Source organism: Chenopodium album, chromosome 11 (assembly GCF_948465745.1).
Source record: "Chenopodium album chromosome 11, dcCheAlbu1.1, whole genome shotgun sequence".
NCBI lineage: Eukaryota > Viridiplantae > Streptophyta > Magnoliopsida > Caryophyllales > Amaranthaceae > Chenopodium > Chenopodium album.
Window position 1 is genome coordinate 50,473,253 of NC_137844.1, and position 17,829 is coordinate 50,491,081.

Sequence of the window (17,829 nt, forward strand, 5' to 3'; positions counted from 1 at the left end):
ATGCAGTGTCAGACTAAAAAGGCCATAGCATCACCATCATATGGAGTGGAAACAGCTGCAACACCACCATTGGATCCGCGTAATAAGGTTGCTCGACAATTATAAGTCTTAGATGTACTAATCCTTGCCTCCCATAGAGAGGAAAGTAATAATCTGGACACAGTATATGATAGACTAATGGTTATCATCAGAATATAGGGCTATTTACCATATAAACTTGTTATTTGAAAGGTACTCCGTAAATAAGGTAGACACTAGACAGGAGACTATTTAGGGGCTCACAACCTGGCAGTTGCTGCTAGAAAAATGACCTAGTCTTTCTACTTGTACTGAGCGGTAAAAAAAATGTACAAATAATGAATTAGTCCTCGCTTCATAGGAGTTTAACATAACATACGAAGAATATAGACTTCAATGATAAACAGCTATAATTTCATTCAACCGAAGTGTATGAGCTGGAAAAATGCGACATCAACATCCAGACCACAATAAATCAATAACCACACTATGAGCAAACCAAAATTACAGCTTATCAACCAAAAGTGAGCACTGCACAAGCTAGAATAATTTTTCTTTAGTCCAGAAAATTAATGTCTCTGTATACTTTGCATTACCAAAAACCATAGCCACATATTGAGACGGACAAATGGCAGGGAAGGAGAGATCAAATGTTCATGAGCTTGGAACATCATGGCTGGCAACATGCCGCGCAGCATTTAACAAAGGTTGGAGTGCCTTGACAACGATGCTCATGTTTGGCCGAAAATCAGATTCATACTGTACACACAATGCAGCAACTGCAGCCATCTGCATGATGATCCAATGTATTAGCATAGAAGCTTGTATTAATTCATTTGTCAGAAAAAATTAACAAGCACAGAAAGAAAGCATGTCATTCAACAACCACCAACTGTTATCCAAGCCTAATCCTGGTATGAAAGACGTATACCTTTGCAACAGCTTTGGCGGGATACTCTCCATTGAGTCTCGGATCAACACACTGCTTGACTTTGTCTTCACTGAGTTTAGGTGTAGCCTGACATCATAAAATTTATGCATGTATTAGGAGTAAAGCCTAGTTATCTGTACTAGAAAAATCAGAGAACAGAGCAAAATAATAAGTACCCATGTCACCAGACTTTGCTGTCCACGAGGTAAGGTATGATCAACAGGCTTCCGACCAGTGAGAAGCTCAAGCAAGACAACGCCAAAACTGTACACATCACTCTTGGCATTAAGCTGCCCCGTCATTGCATACCTAAGGACGTGAACAATGATCAGATTAAAGGCAAAACAGTTGGAGAGTGAATCTTATAACTAGATAGAGGAAGCTAAATAAATCTGAAGGCACTCCATTCTATGACTAAAGAGGAGACTGTTTGCTTAATCATCAAGCCGTCAGTGTTCAGATGTTTCTATGACTGTAAGATTGACCTTGTTGAACATAAATTTAATAATACTCCCTTCAGAGATTTTTTGGTGATGAAGTGGAGATAAAATCCTGGAATATTAACTTACGTACCAGCACCAAATCAGGCGACCAATAACCATCATCACTACTTATAAGGAATAAGCAGATATTAGGCTTACCAAGAACATTAAGTCAAAAGTCAATCTTACAAAATACCACCCCTCAAGTGGTGTGTGCTGTGAGGCTCTATGAATACTAGGTCCTCTGTCAACATTGTTTCAGCTCTACAAAATATTCAAGGTGATAAAGTCACAGAACTACCGTCACAGAACTACCAGAAGACTACAGCAGTGTGAAAACTATCCTTGGCAATTCATACACTATTACTATAATTTAAGAAACCATCACAATCCACACCAAGTTAATCTAATGCAGGGTGTCATGGGGATTAAGTCACAGAACTACGGAACTACCAGAAAATTATTCCAGTGTTAAGAAGTTAAGAACTATCTTCGGTCATTCATATACTATTACTATACTAGCTTAATACTCTAATGTAAGTAACCATCCCACTTTACACCATGTTAGTTTAATGCAGGGTGTCAAGGGGATTAACCGATTAACAGAACTATCAGAAGACTATGCTACTATCAAAACTATCCATGGCCATGCATACACTATAATACTTTGATTATAGTAACCGTCCTTGGCCATTCATATACAGGGTGTCAAGGGGTTTAGTCCAATACTTTGAAGTAACCATTCCAATCCATACCGCATATGTGTGCCCTAGTATAATATTTTAAATGAAATAGACCATTTTGATAGTCATACTGTGGTAATAAAATTCCCCAACATAGAAGAAAAAAAGGAGTTTGAAGTCCTTACTCAGGTGCATGGTAGCCAAAAGTTCCAAGAACTCTTGTCGAATGAAGTCGTGCTGCCATATCTGGAGCTTGATTTGACAGGTCAAAATCACCAATCTTAGCAACATCATCATCAAAGAGCAGTATATTACTAGACTTGATATCACGGTGAAAAATGGGGGGAGTAGCTTTCTCATGCAAAAACTCAAGTCCCCTGGCAGCACCTACAGCAATCTTAACACGTTGTGTCCACGATAGAACAGGCCCAGGTTGTGCTCCTTTGACACCCTTCCTCCCTAGATTTATAACAGCAGTACGTAAATATTGACGAAAACAAATTATCACGTCCTAAAAAACAAAAGGTCTGAAAACACATTTCCAGGTTCATTAGCTAAACTACGAGTACATACTCACCAATATGCACTGAGCAATTGAGCATTCAAACTCACAAAGTGAAACAATGCAGTACTAAGATATTGAATCAACTAATGAAAGGACCACATATCACCATATAATGACAAAATGCAGTAAGTATACAATTGGTATCTATCAGTAGCCCTCAGTCCTTACACAAAATGATGAGAAAGCATCATAACTTATCTTCCACCTTAATCATAATTCATAAGAAGCAAAAGGTAAAAAGTCCAAAGCTTAGATAAAGCCAAAAATTTCTTACATAAAGAAAAAACCAATCAATCTGGACATAAGGCAGTAGTAATAAGAGAAAAGGGACAATGGTAAATAAAAAAATAGAATACAGCTTACCGTGAAGAATGTCATGAAGAGATCCATTTGATGCAAACTCATATGCAAGAATACGTAGGTTACCATCAACACAATAACCAAGCAATTCAACAAAATTTTCATGTTTTAGCCTTGAAACCATCGAAACCTGCAAAATAAAAAGGTTAAATAAGCACCCCAGTGTTATAATGTTAAAAATAGCACTATAGCAGGTCCAAATTTTCAATATGATTCTGGAAGTTTTAAACCTGAGCTAAAAATTCGTCATCTGGTTGTTTGCTGGCATCCAGTTTTTTTATAGCTGCTGCACGCCCATTTTTAAGCACGCCGTAGTACACTCTGCCATATGAGCCCTCCCCTATTAAAGCATTGGAACCATAGTTCTCTGTAACTTCTCTTAGTTCTTCCACTGAAATTTTAGGGACAGCTATAGGCTGAATTTTCACTGGTGGCTTGCTAGGTGCATTATCAACTAACTGATAATTTCCATCTCTCCCTACAAAAATTTAAATTTAATACATATAAACTGAGAAAACAGCATATGATGAAGAAAATAAACCAAAGATGCCTGGAGGCTCAAACTTAACACAATAAATCAGATTTTCTATCATCAAGAACTTCAAACATACACAGACAGGCACACATATGTGCATGTATTAAAAAAAAAAAAAAAAAAAGGGGGTATCAGCATATAACTGCTCACAGAATTCTAGCATTACAGTTCTTTTCATTATGATACATTTAAGATATTAAGTAATCACTGAAAACTGTGGGTTAGGGTGAGTTGAGAAAAGCCAATTGAGAGTTTCAAGACCAGCAAGCTCGACTGAGTGAAAAAATAGCAATAAGACAGAGAAAACTCTCAATAACAGTTTCCTTTATTTTATTCAATTAAAAGGTGAGGGTGAAATTGAACAAGCTTAACAGAGATTCTATTTCAGTTGATCTCAGCTATATGCATACAAGGCATCATATTATACAAAACACAAGCAGTCAGCATGAACTAAAATACCTGCTAGAGTTCTGGGCATATAACCACCTCCATTGTCTGAATGTCTATGGACTGCATCTCCTCCAAAACAGCCAAAGCAACTCATGTTCTCTCCCTTTCACTAGTCTGCCAAAATTATGCATCATAAAAATAACCTCAATAGAATTTTATTATTTTTTAAGCTACAGAGTACAGAGGAAGAATAATGACCACATGGTAGGGAAACAAGACAACAATTCACCACAATTGTATCTCAATTCTAATGTAACAAGGGCGTCTAGAAACTCGAAGACTAAAAAATTAACAGGTACAAAGTATGTTATATTATACAGTACAGTATTACAAAAGCAAGCAGCTTATAATATTAGCATATTTCCATGCAAAAACAAGAAGTTTGGCAAATGAGAGACTATTTAGCATTCAATGGAGACACCCATGAGGCCATGACCCATTAAACAAAGGAAAGGAAAGAGATGTTATCTTGTAATAATATAATGCTCTAAAACAAAACAGGATTTGCTATGCACTGGAAGCAATTTCTAGGATGATAGGGGACAGTAAGCAACAAATATTAAACATTATGTAAGACGTGTTCACATTTACAGAAAACAAAAGGGATAAAAGAAAAGAGAGATATTACAGCTTCTTCTCACTGGACAATTTTTCCTAAGAATGACTGTAGCATACAATTTCAGTGCAACATAAAAATCTCATATACATCTATCAGGACAGGGTTACTTCTGTTGATATTCCATCATATCCTATATTCCATAATAAAAGTAATTTTGTAGTACTATACGCGAGCCTCCCAACGAAGCCAACAGAAATCCTATCCGAATAAAAAAAAAAAGAAAAGGCAGTTTCATTATGGTAGTATACCAGCCACCTGTTCTTGAACTTCCAGTTTCAATCAGCTCCAAAACTTGGTGGACAAAAGGTAGCTTGATTCCACAATTTTGTTAAAGCTTAATTGAAAAAACTATAGCAAGCTAAAGTCATCTACTGGGTACAACCGTACAATAATAACTACATTTTCTCATAGTCTTGTATTTATTTCTTGACATGCCAATCTTTCAATTGGTATTCATTCTGAATACTACCACAAACACCTCACTATAAATTAACAATAGCTTCATAATTTTTACATGTTCTCGTAGTTGTCAACCTTTAAGAAGCTTTGCCAAAACAAAATCTAGGCAGTAGTCAGTTCCTCAGCATCAACCATCAAGACAACAAGTGCTAAATTCAAAGCCAAAACTCCTTAGACTACAGTTCACATCACAGCCTTTAGATATGGCACCTTTCATTCAACGACATTTTCATAAATTTTACCACATCGTAGAACATCCTTAATCCACAATCTCCTAAATTCGATTACCAATGTTAGTCATGTAGCTTCACATAAAGCATAACAAAAATTTTCAACAGGAACAACATTCAAACAACAACGTTATTCCCTAAATCTTCTCTTTCGTCAAAATTGTCACACTTGAGTCCATAAAATTCTTAGAGCTTAATGCTATCAAAGACAAAGGCGACATTGCTATTACTTCCTCAGACTTAAAAAAATTCCAAGATTTCAAAAAATCAATCCCGTGATCATCCTACTACTACTACAGTCTCCCTCTCCTTTCATTCCCTGTGTCTCACCCATTCAGCATCCCTACATATGGGGAAACCGATTTCCAAAAACGTGATTGCAAATGTCAATTCCCAGCCTTTCAGGCTTTCAGCACGGGACACCATAATTGCAAAACAATTTCTTAGTCTATATTTCATCTCCAAACAAACTAAATTGTTAACCACCCACCAAAACCTTAACCTTAGCATTTGACATGGTATGTAAAGCAATGCAACAGTATGCAATCCACAGAGAGAATATCAACTAATATCAAACAATCCCTTAATTTTTTATTTTTTTTTGACAAAACAATCCTACCTAACAATCCCTTATCATGAACAATTTCATAGTTTTCCCAATTCAAATAAATACCCAAAAATAAAATGAAAACCGTATCATACATACCAAATTTAATATAAACATTATCAAATTATAACAATAACAATAATCAAAATTAATCATAACCATAAATTAAAACAAACCTTCAAACAAAAGTGAACCCGAATTTACAATCCAAAATTCAGCCAATTATTTTTGACGAAGAACACAAAAACTTCTTCAGCAGCCGGCAAAAGATAAAATTGAATAAGACAATAAAAACAGATGTTAGATTATAAAAAAAAACATACCAAAATATATAATAATTTAATCGTCAAAAACTGGGTAAAAGGATAGACTATGACTATTATTTTGTCCAGATATCTAGGCATATTCGTTGATTAAATAATTAATTGATAGCTTAAGATTAATTAGACTAATAATCAAGAAGAAAAATTATTTCGCAGGATTTTTGTAATTAATTAGCATTTGCGGTAGATAATTAATAAATTAAAAAATGACAACATAATTCAATCAAATGAGCCCTAATTTCGAAAATTAGGATGAGAAAGGAAGGAAAATCACCGGAAATTGGAAAAGATGAAGACGAAAATGGAAGCGCCGCCGTGATCACCACCGTCTGTCGCCGGCGGAGGTGGCCGGAGAAAGAGGCTGAGAGGGCGGTTTTAGAGGGGATGGTGTGAGAGAATGTTGGTAGGAAAAATGTGATGACAGGTCGTTGGGAATTGTTTATATATGGTCAACGCTACTATAAATAAAACAAAAGTCATTTATTGGAAATTAAATAAGATTGACTTGGTCCACGCCTGCAGATTGTCTTAATGAATACGGAGTAACGATATAAATTACGGAGTAAATGCTACGGAGTACATCGCCTACACATTAAACGGGCAGATTTTATTACTGTAAGTTATTGTAATATGGGTTAACATAATTTAATAGTATGGAAAAATACATTTTAATAATTTCAACTATTGTCAATTTATCTATAATAATCTCAATTAAGGTTTATTTTATAACAATTCTAATTATACATTTAGTTTTCCTAGAGCAGACTCAACCGGTCATCAACCTAATATAAAAGGTTGCTTTGACATGTGGCATCACGTGAGTGGTTCAAAAAAAATTAAAAATTAAAAAACTAAAAATATAATTTTTTAAAAAAAAAAAAAAAAAAAAAAAAACTCCTCTCTTCCCTACCAGCCACCCCCATCCCCCTAGCCTAACCGAATTCCGCCACCACCTTGCCGAAAACCTCTCCTTTCCCCTTCCACTCTACCGAAAACAACCATCTTCCACAGCCCTAAGGCCCCCAACCTCGAAACTACCCCCTGCCTTTCCCCAACCCTCGAAATTGCCTTAAACTAATCCCAGCCATCTGTGAAACCATCAGTCCGCTCGCGAAACCACCATAACCTCCCTCATTTTCCGTCTAGATCTGGTCGCGAAACCACCCCAACCTCCCTCCTTATCTCCTTTTCTGCCAAGATCCGCAAGCAAAACGCCCCAACCTCCCTTGCGCCGGTCATTGGAGGTCGAATTGATGTTTCGTGGTGGTTGAATTGTTGGTGGTTGTTGTGTGGACGTCGCTGGCGGTGCTGTAGTTGTAGCTGTTGTTGCGGCAAGTCCGGCGACCAAGCAACGAGCAATTATCGGTGGGTGTAGGGTGGATCATGGCTGGTCGTTTTGGGGATTGTGAGGGTCGTCGTTGGCTCTGCGGGAGGAGCTATTGTTGTGTCGGTGGCCGGTGGTTTTGAGGGTTGGGAGGGGCGTCAACTGGTGGTTTTGGGGGTTGGGAGGGGCGTTAACTGGTGGTTTTGGGGTGGTTGGTGGTTTTGGAGATTGGCCTAAGGGGTGGGTGGGAATCTTGGGATGGTTTTTGTTATTTTTTTTCTTTTTTTTTTATTTTTTTTAATATTAAGCTAATCATGTGCTGACATATGGCGTTTAAAAAAAAAAAAGAGTTTACCCTTTCAGCAAGTAACCCGTTTTTGGGTCTGCTCTAGGAAAACTAAGTGCATAGTTAGGATTATTGTAAGTAAATCGGCAATAGTTGGGATTATTAAAGTGTATTTTTCCTAAAATTATTTTAAGTTACCCCAATTTTCTACAAAATTTACCATTTTTTCAATATAAATTATACCCGTTAAAGACACTTACAATATATTAGATTAATCATATTAGCTTTCATATCATGCTATCATGTATCCATTAAAAATTACAGTACACATTAAAATACAATCAAACAAATAATAAATCAAAATTTATTATTAAAGGAATCAAATTTACTATAAAAATTGTTAAAGTTATCCTCAAATTAATCGTTTTACAATAAAATTAACATAAACCCAAATCATACTAGACTTATTGAAGTCTATTTAACAATATAATTCATACTCCCTCTGTCCCCAAACGTTTTTTCCATTTAACTTTTTACGGTCTCCAAGACGTGTTTTATTACATCTACATCGCCATTTCCATACGAGTAAAATTATAAAAAAAAATTAATATTAATAAATGTAACAAATTCAACAAAATGTCACATGAATATATAATCTTTTATGTTAACGAGAATTTATCGTCAAAGTTTACAAAGTTTGACCCAAATATTAGAAATGGGAAAAGCATGTGGCCAGGAATGGAGGGAGCACTATATAATTGATAATTTTTACAGAGGACCTTCATCATCACAATTTATTTGTCTCATTTGACTATTCACGTACAATTTACAAAATGTGTCTTATTACGTATATATCTCCATTTTTATATATTTAATAAAAAAAATTATTATTATGTGATCATAACAAAATACAATAACGCAAATCCAAAAAGATCTCATATCACTTCTCATTACAGGCTTACCAATGCATCATTTCAATCATTAATATATTTAATTATATTTTTATTGTAAAAAAAATTGATATAAGGAAAATTTGACATTTGTTACCAGCGAAAGCACCTTGCTTCACATTTACTACTGGTTTAATTTTTTATTTTATTTTACTACCACCCAAATCCAAAAGTTATAGTTATTGCTACCACTTAACGGAAATTCTTAAGTTATAGTTATTGCTACCACTTTAACAGAATCCGTTAGGATTTCGTTAAATGGGACCCATTATTTCATTAAATAATAATTTAATTTATTTAAAAAAAAACTTAAAAAAAAAATTCCCAGCCACCTCCTCCTCCCCGTCAGCCACCCTCCCTCCTCCCTCTGTCAGCTTCCGTCGTTAGTGCCGACGCCCAAACGCACCCCCAACGCCAGCGAACCCCAGCTCCACTATTTCCCAAGTCCACGCTGCCCGAAACCACCCTGAACGGGTGACAATGAAACCCTAAAACCCGTTTAGGGTGGTTTCGGGGAATGGGTTTAGGGTATTGGTGCCGGTTTTTGGGTGGGGGAAGGGGAGGGGATCGATTCAGGTTGGGTGAAGGGGAAAGGGGCCGTTTCCGGCTGGGGGAAAGAGGGAATTGGTGGCGAGGCGATTGCGGCTGTTCACAACCTTGGTGGTGGAAAGACAGGTGCACTATTGGTGGCTGTGTGAAGGTGAGGAGATGTTGATGGCGTTTGGGAAGGAGGTGGGTTGTTGGTGGAGTTCGCGGCTGCCGTCCAGACTGCACTTAGCTTGCTCTGTTGTTATTGTTTTGCCGTTGTTGATGGGGGAAAAGGAGGGGTCAGGTCGCTGGCGTCAGAGGATCGTTTGGACGCGGGCGTTGATGGGGAAATGGAGGTTGGACAGTGGCAATGAGGGTGGTTGAAGTAGAGTGGTGGCAGTGAGGTGGTTGGACGGTGATTGGGCTTCACTAATGGAAATAGTAACGACATAAGGCAACAGGTAATGATATCTAAAATTTCGGGATTTTGATGGTAGTAAGATAAAATAAAAAAATTAAACCGGTAGTAAATGTGAAGCAAGGTGCTTTCGCTGGTAGCAAATGTCAAAATTTTCTTGATATAATATAAATTCTAAATCGAGACGAACAAAAACTCACATGCAATGACAATAAGTTATATATATAGTGTAAAAGTCATGTGTTGCATTTAATAAGACGGATGAAATATTATGGATTAATAAGATTTATGGTTAAAATTTCAAAGTATATTTGACCTAAATATTGGCAATGGCAAAAAAAAAAAAAAAAAAAAAAAAAACAGCGAGTGTATAAATTCCATTTAGGTGCCCTGGCTTGACACAATTCCACTTTAGTATCTTATAGTTTCAATGATCCACTATGGTACCCTTAGATTTTAAACTTTGCTTCAGTATAGTGAGCTTGATATATAATTCTATTTTGATGTCTTGAGTTTTATATTTTCCACTTTGGTGTCCTAAAACATATTTTCTCTGTTTTTTTTTTTAGAACACCCTAAAAATAAGTTGTTTTGTGGATAACTATCTTTTTTTTTTTTTTTTTTTTTTTTTGTTTAAAACTACTCGTAAGTTAGTAAACATTTGTCTAGCGCTACTCAATAACGTTGTCCGTCTAATTTTGACATTAGTGGGCCCACTTCTTTGCTTTCCCCACCCAATTACATCTCTCCTCCCTCATTTATTTTACCACCAAACTCACCCAAAAACCAAAGAGAAGAAAAATCAAGCAATTCAACGCAATAACTCACTAATTCATTTTAATATGGTTTTAATTTAGGAAAATGATAAACATAACCCTAAGGACTATGTATAAGAAGCTAAAAAAGACAATATTAAGGATAAATTAACATTAATTACACCGATCTGTGCGTGTTTTGTCATAAATTTCCAACTTAATTCCATTTTATTAGGAAGTATATTTAATGCTTATATATAGCCCTAAGGGCTACATATATCATTATCCTTTAATTTATACAATTAACTTAATTAGTGACTCAATTTAGGTTTATGACTTCAATCCAATTTGGGAATTTTGATTTCTAGGGTTTAGGGGTGGAATTGAATTGGAGGTTTTGCTTATTTTGGCTTTGGGATTGAATTCAATTGCATTCTAATGCTCTCAATCATTTACTTGGAATTACCATAAACATCAAAAAGATGAGTAGGAAAGAGAGAAACAACAAAGAAAAGGTTGTTAGGGCTATCAATTTTCTGAAAAGGAGATGAAAATTATGGTGGAGATTCACTTAGGTTAGAAGAATCTGGCGAAATATGAAAGGTGAAAGATCGAAGAGAGTGAAAATGGAGGGAAAATAAATGAGGAAAGAGAGATGTAGTTGGGGAGGGGAGTTAATTGGGTGGGAAAGAGAAGAAGTGGGTCCCACCTAATGTCTAATTTGAATGGAAAACATTATTGGATAGTGCTAGACAAACGTTTGCTAACTTACGGATCAATCTAAACAAATTTTTAAAAAAACGGGTTATTGTTCACAAAACAATCTATCTTTAGGGTAGTTCTACGCAAAAATAAAAAAAAAAATAATAAAAATTAGTTGACATCTTTCTAAAATCACGCTTGCCAATGCATATTTTTAACTCTTAATATCTCTAATTATCAACATTGTAAAATTATAAAAAGTGGACATTAATAAAATGCTAGTTTTATGTCCGGGCGATGCCCGAATGGTTGATAAAATTTTAAGATAATATTTTTACTTTAATGTTAAATACAATTAAATAATTCGTTCTGATAATGTAGGATATTCAGACATATGATATCATATGTCTTATATTTATATAATAATACTCTTTGTAGTTTTATTTGTAAATAGATATCTATGTTATTGACTTGAAATTATTTTTAATGAACTTAAATTATTTTTACTGAACTGAAAGTATTTTTACCAAAATAAAATTAATTTTACTGATTAAAACTTATTTTTTAATGATTCTCTAATTTTTTTAAAATATAAATTAAATAAAATGCATTTTGTATGCGACTGACCAAACCATCTAGCCAAACAAAGTAACCCTTATAAAATTGACCGAGTAACCTCTGTAATACTAACTGAGTAACCTCTAACACTGACTTATTTACCCTTATCTATAACACTGATTAAGTAATCATTATAACACTGACTAAGTAACCTCCATAGCACTAACGAAGTAACTCCTATAATAGTTGGTGACATGGTTTGGCCATCTATGTACAAAAGTTTGTGATTAAATACATTATAAATGGATCTTATTTTTAAAAACTTCTTAAAACGAATTTAATGATAGAAATAGAATTGAGTTTTAGGATATTTATTAAAAGTTATGATTAATTTTTTATATATGAAATATTAGAATTCTATCAATAATAAAACTCTACACAATAAGTTTATTTTAAAAAATCTATCCAAAAATCGCTTACTTAGCATCATATGTGTCACAATAATACATATTTATTTCCTACTTGGCGCAACACTTGGCAAAAAACTGGAATGCCAAGTGTCTCTGTCTCGTGGCCTAGCTGCGAGACCGGCTTTATATATTAGTGATGACTTAATAGCCCTTATTTATAACACTGATTAAGTAACCACTATAACACTGACCAAGTAACCCCCATAGCACTAACGAAGTAACTTATATAATAGTTGGTGACACCGTTTGGCCATCTATGTACAAAAGATTGTGATTAAATATATTATAAATGGATCTTATTTTAAAGAACTTTTTAAAACGAATTAATGATGGAAATAGAATTGGGTTTTAGAATATTTATTAAAAGTTATGATTAATTTGTATATATGAAATATAAGAAATCTATCGATAATAAAACATTATACAACAATTTTATCTTAAAAAATTTATCCAAAAATCGGTTACTTAGCATCATATGTGTCACAATAGTACATATATATCTCCTACATGGCGCTTGATTGGCGAAAAACTGGAATGCCAAGTGTCATTGTCTCGTGACCTAACTGCGAGACTGGCTTTATGTATTAGTGATATGATATATCGAGACGATTCATACAATATCCCACATAACTATATTGTATCGTATCTATAAATCACAAAAGAAAATCAAAAGGGAAATTCTCATTGGTGAACTCCAACTTATTTAAATTACAAGTGGTGAACAATCTTAAATTTAATTATCTTTGGTGAACCTTAATTAGAATGACTAAGTCATTGGTAACCTTAATTATAATATAATTTGATTATTTAACCATGGTTAACACTTAAAACCTTTTTTTTTAAAAAAAAAAACCTGGACTTCCTAATTTGCCCTTATTTACTTCCCTCAACCAACTGTGTCTAATCAAAGAAGACTGATCCCTTCTTCTCCTTCATTTCATCGTCGTCTCCCTCATTTCATCATCGTCTTCCCATTTCATCAAAGTCTGCGAAATTACACAAACAAATTTCTAGGGTTACAAAATTCGTATAATAGCAAAATTATTTGGTTGTTAGAGAAATTATTGGAGCGAATATTTTAGGGGAATTTGAAGGTAATTGGGGGAAATCAAGTGCGAACAAATTGTGCAAGTGTAGGGAGATAATCTTGCTTGTTAACCATAGTGGTGGAGTAAAAGTGCGATCTTTGCTGCAATTTTATCAAATAGAGCGTGAATCGAAGTGAGGTATGTATTTTTATGCTTTCATTTGTAGTATGCCCCTGTTTTTGTTGTTTGAAATGGATGTTGACTGCAAGCTTGTTTAGCGTACATGTTATATGTGAAATCGATGTTGTTTGAAGTGAAATACGTATTTTTCATGGTTTATATGTGTGAATTGTATGCTATTGTTGTCAAATTTGTTGGGTTGTTCAATTTTTATCCTGTATGTATCTTATACTGTTGTTGTTTTTTGTCTTTGTGATTGATGCATAATGGGTGATAATATAGTGTTAAGGTTTCAATATAATGGAATTGATGTGATTATTTTGGTTGAGGATGTTGATAAGGTTAATCTAATAGACCTAATTGTAGAGTATTGGGAGAAGGCAAAGGAAAACAATGTTGAAACCCCTAGTCACCCCACATTCCAATATGTGTACAAGATGAAGCATGTTTCACTTCTAAATGATAATTATGTGATGAAAATGTTTACAAATTTGCCAGAAAAAAAAGAGATTTACATATGGGTAGGGTGTGGAGCAAAAGACAGCAAAGTAGTAGCTGCTGCTAGGTCTTTAGTTAAAGGAAAGCATCAAATGGATGCAGCTGAGGTTGGGGAGCAAATAGTGCCACCTGTAGTAGCCAAGCCTATAGTAATTGAACCTCGAAAGAAACTAACACCTAGGAAGAGAAAGAATAGAGAGGTGGAAGTAAATGTAGAAGCAGAAGTTGTAAGTAAGGCAGAGTTTGATAAGCATGTGAGTGCATTGGGCAAGCAACCAGTTCAGGTGGAAACTTTAGTGCTTAATTATGATCCAGAGGAAACATGGGTTGAAATGGAGCAGAGATTGGCAGAAGAGGGTGTGGGAGCAGGTAGTGCTAGAGGAAGGGGAAGGGGTAGAGGGAGAGGGAGGAATAGTGTGAGAGGGAGGGGGGGAATACTGTGAGAGGGAGAGGCAGTGTGAGAGGGAGAGGGAGAGGGAATTCCCTAGATTATTGGTTCAATATTTCCCCAACCCCTTGGGAAGGTGAACAAACTGAGCAACCAGTTAACACCCAAGAACCAGAACCTCAGTACATTGTACCTGATGAGTTGACTATACAAGACACACAAACTAACCCATCTTCCCAACACATTGTACCTCCTTTGCAAAATGTGGGAGCATTTGGTGTCAGTAACAACTCAGGGGTGAATGAATCTTCAAAGTCTTCAAGGGTATCAACTTATTTTCATAGGAGGGTGCCTAGAACTAGTGCTAGAAGAAAGGGTATTGTGATTAGTACTAGTACTAGTGGTGGTGAGAGTGCTGTCAACACTGCCAGTCAATTGGGTGAGGGAGTACCAAGGTCTGAGAGTGAGAATGTCATCACAGAGGTTAGTTTAGGTGATGACACTGTTGGTACTACTTTGACAGTGTATGAAGCACAGGATGATGACCCTGATGATGATGGGTATACTGCAGGTGAGGGTGAGTCTGAGGATGATGGTGAGGGTGATAAGAGTGATACTATGAGTGATGAGGATGGTGAAGATGAATATGGGCCTATGATAGAGGATTCTTTTGATCCATTTGAGGAAGCAGACTTTGAATGTGAGGATGAGCATGATAACTATTTGAGTAAGCTATATAATAATGGGGAAGTATACAAGGATGAGGGGTTTGGCAAAATAGTGTTGAAGGAATGGCAGCTTTTTGTGGACAAACAACATCTCAGAGATGTTGTTAGGGATTATTGTATACAGTGTGGGTTTGCCATTGTTGTTGATTATGCTAGTACCAAGAGATATGCAGCAAGATGCTCAGACATACATTGTAACTAGAGGCTGCATGCATCCATTTTGCCAGACAACACAACATGGGCAATTAAAAAGATAAGCAATCCAGAGCACACATGCCAAGGACTTGAGATGAGAAATCCAATGGTGAATGTGAGGTGGGCTAGAAGGGTGTTGATGGATGATATTAGGGCTAACAATGACATTCCAGCCAAGTGTTTGAATGAATTGCTGTGGAAAAGATTTGTTGTTGACATGGCACAGAGCACTTTGTATAGAGTTAGGTCAAAAGCTCTAGAAGAAATACATGGGGGTCATGATGAGTCATACAAACACTTGCCCATGTACTGTGATGTTATCAGAGAAACCAACCCAAATTCTGTAGCTCATGTTGTTTGGTCAAGACCTGAACCTGAAAGACCTTTACAATTCAACAGCATATTCATTGCATTCCAAGCTGCATTACAATTCAGCTGTTGTTATTTTTTTAGGGTATTAATCCAGCCTTAACTGAAATTTGGCCAAAGGTTGGTAGGAGATACTGCTGCAAGCACCTTGTTAAAAATTTCAAGGGTCAGTTTCCTGGGTTGCTTATGTTCCAACTTTTCTGGAAAGCTGATGGGGCATACAATCCCTTCACTTTCAAGAAAGCTATGGAAGCTTTAAAGAAAGCCAATCCTCTGGCATTGGTGTGGCTTGCAGAAGTGGGCCCACAATCAACTTGGACTAAGCATGCTTTCAACCCAGCCATCAAGAATGATATCAACAAATCCAACTTTGTTGAAAGCTTTAATTCAACTTTGGGAATAGATAGGTGCAGACCAGTCTTGACCTTGCTTGAAGGTAATAACAAAAAACAAGCTAATATGTGTACATTTGAATTTGAAAAATGAAATGTGTAAGCTAACACATTAATCTCACTTTGATTGCAGGTATAAGAAGGTTGACCATGGTTAGGATGGCTACAAGAAGAAAAGCTTGTGAAAGTTGGAGAGATGATTTCTGCCCTAACATAATGAGAAGAGTGCAAGTAATAAGGCTGGAGTCTAGGTCCTGTAAGTGCCTTAAATCTGGTGATGGGTTATTTGAAGTGTTAGATGGCAGATCTGTTCTTGCTGTCAACCTCAAGGACAAAACATGTATGTGTAATGCATGGCAATTATCTGGATTGCCATGTAAACATGCTATGAGGGCAATTCTGCACTCACATGATGACCCAAGAAAGTACATCAGTGAGTGGTACTCAGTCCAGAGGTACAAACTCACCTATGCACACAGTATCAAAGTGATACCAGACCTAGAGCAATGGCCTGACAGCACATATGAAGAAATAGGCCCACCACCAATGAAGAGAGGGATAGGGAGGCCTGCTAGGAACAGAAGGAGAGAGGAAGGTGAGCAAGCTAAGGGTAAAAGGTCTAAGACAGTCAAATGTAGCAAGTGCCAACAATTTGGACACAATGCTCAAACCTGCCAAGGTGGACTGACTAAGAAACAAAAAGCCAAAGCTGGAGCTGCACCAAAGAAGGCACCAAAGCAAACCCCAAAGCAACCTCCAAAGCAAGCCCCAAAGCAAGCTCCAAATTCAAGGAAAGGGACAAGCCAAAGCCAACCAGATCCTGCTACACTAGCATCTTCATCTCAACCAACAAGACAGAGTCCAAGAACCAGGGAAAAAAAAGGACTTTCAGCATCCCAACCTTGTTAGTTTATGCATTTCATACTTTGAATTAAACAATGTATGCCTTTTAAGGATGTCAAACATGTTTTATGCTGTTTTTTGCACCAATTTAATTGGTATAATTATAAGACAATGAATTTGTCCTGTTAACACTATGTCTTTTTTTTGAAATATTAACTCTGGCATTTTGCTTCATTGTGAGTATCCCAACAATTTATGTATCAATAATATAGGCAAAAATTTGAATAAGACAGTAAATTGCAAAAAATCATAAAAAGGACAGTTCTTTTATTCATCAAAATCCAGTGCATAATTTCAACATAAGTAGTCCATTACACGACCCTAATAATCCATACTACATAGCACAAACATCATCACTTAGCAACTACAAGTAATAGCACAAAATACATTATCAATGCCACCCTAACAACTACTTTCACAAATTTAAATAACTCATCAACCCTATCAATAACACCATGAACACTTCCACCTTGCTTAACCTCCATTTCGTCACCAACCCTAATTATATCCCCTTCTTTCAACCACGCAAAGAAATCGCAACTTCTACACTTGAAGAACAGCCTTCGAGGGTTTCTGGTTGTCTCTGAAATCATCACAGCGGCAAGTTGAGGAGGGGAACAGTCGCATCGAGTATGCTTCACCCACGCTATGCCATCATCCATGGTGATACCCTTCACAGTCGTAGACGCACGAGAATTTCTCATCGAAAACAGTAGAACCTGAGGATAATCGTTGGACAGAGAAAGAGAATTGAACAGAGCACGAAATTAGGGTTCATATGATTTGGGGGAAATTGGGGATACTGATTATATAGAGAAATAGGGGGATACGTTTAGGAGGGAATTAGGGAAATAGTTTTGGAGGGAAAGCTTATTTTTTAGGGGCAGATTAGTAA

General features: G+C 36.1%; 2 protein-coding genes across 3 annotated transcripts; one reads left to right on the plus strand and one right to left on the minus strand.

The window, feature by feature from the left end:
* Window positions 1-405: 405 nt before the first annotated feature.
* LOC145567688 (pto-interacting protein 1-like) lies at window positions 406-6,694 on the minus strand. Of its 2 annotated transcripts, none has more exons than XM_081627039.1 (9): window positions 6,537-6,694; window positions 6,116-6,189; window positions 4,034-4,138; window positions 3,270-3,517; window positions 3,043-3,169; window positions 2,300-2,573; window positions 1,126-1,258; window positions 950-1,036; window positions 406-807 (listed from the first exon to the last, which is right to left on the minus strand). In XM_081627039.1, exons 3-9 carry the CDS (start codon window positions 4,116-4,118, stop codon window positions 673-675), a joined length of 1,089 nt encoding a protein of 362 aa, XP_081483165.1. In that variant the 5' UTR covers window positions 4,119-4,138; window positions 6,116-6,189; window positions 6,537-6,694; the 3' UTR covers window positions 406-672. The 2 variants fall into 2 exon arrangements, with proteins under 2 accessions (XP_081483165.1, XP_081483166.1); XM_081627040.1 differs by having other exon boundaries at window positions 6,116-6,186; window positions 6,537-6,686.
* An 8,682-nt stretch (window positions 6,695-15,376) lies between these two features.
* Window positions 15,377-16,940, plus strand: LOC145566788 (uncharacterized). The gene is made up of 3 exons (XM_081626097.1): window positions 15,377-15,622; window positions 15,724-16,075; window positions 16,165-16,940. The coding sequence occupies exons 1-3, from the start codon at window positions 15,377-15,379 to the stop codon at window positions 16,938-16,940; spliced, it is 1,374 nt and encodes a 457-aa protein (XP_081482223.1).
* Window positions 16,941-17,829: the final 889 nt, after the last annotated feature.

What these genes read in the sequence shown, in the direction of transcription:
- LOC145567688 (XM_081627039.1), bottom strand. Translation starts at nt 4,118, where the DNA reads ATGAGTTGCTTTGGCTGTTTTGGAGGAGATGCAGTCCATAGACATTCA. An exon ending in TTTGGCTACCATGCACCTGA is followed by an intron (nt 1,259 to 2,299) that starts GTAAGGACTTCA and finishes TCACGTCCTTAG; the next exon opens with GTATGCAATGACGGGGCAGC. An exon ending in CCGCCAAAGCTGTTGCAAAG is followed by an intron (nt 808 to 949) that starts GTATACGTCTTT and finishes ATCATCATGCAG; the next exon opens with ATGGCTGCAGTTGCTGCATT.
- LOC145566788 (XM_081626097.1), top strand. Translation starts at nt 15,377, where the DNA reads ATGGTGAATGTGAGGTGGGCTAGAAGGGTGTTGATGGATGATATTAGG. An exon ending in ACCCAAATTCTGTAGCTCAT is followed by an intron (nt 15,623 to 15,723) that starts GTTGTTTGGTCA and finishes TTATTTTTTTAG; the next exon opens with GGTATTAATCCAGCCTTAAC. An exon ending in AGTCTTGACCTTGCTTGAAG is followed by an intron (nt 16,076 to 16,164) that starts GTAATAACAAAA and finishes CTTTGATTGCAG; the next exon opens with GTATAAGAAGGTTGACCATG.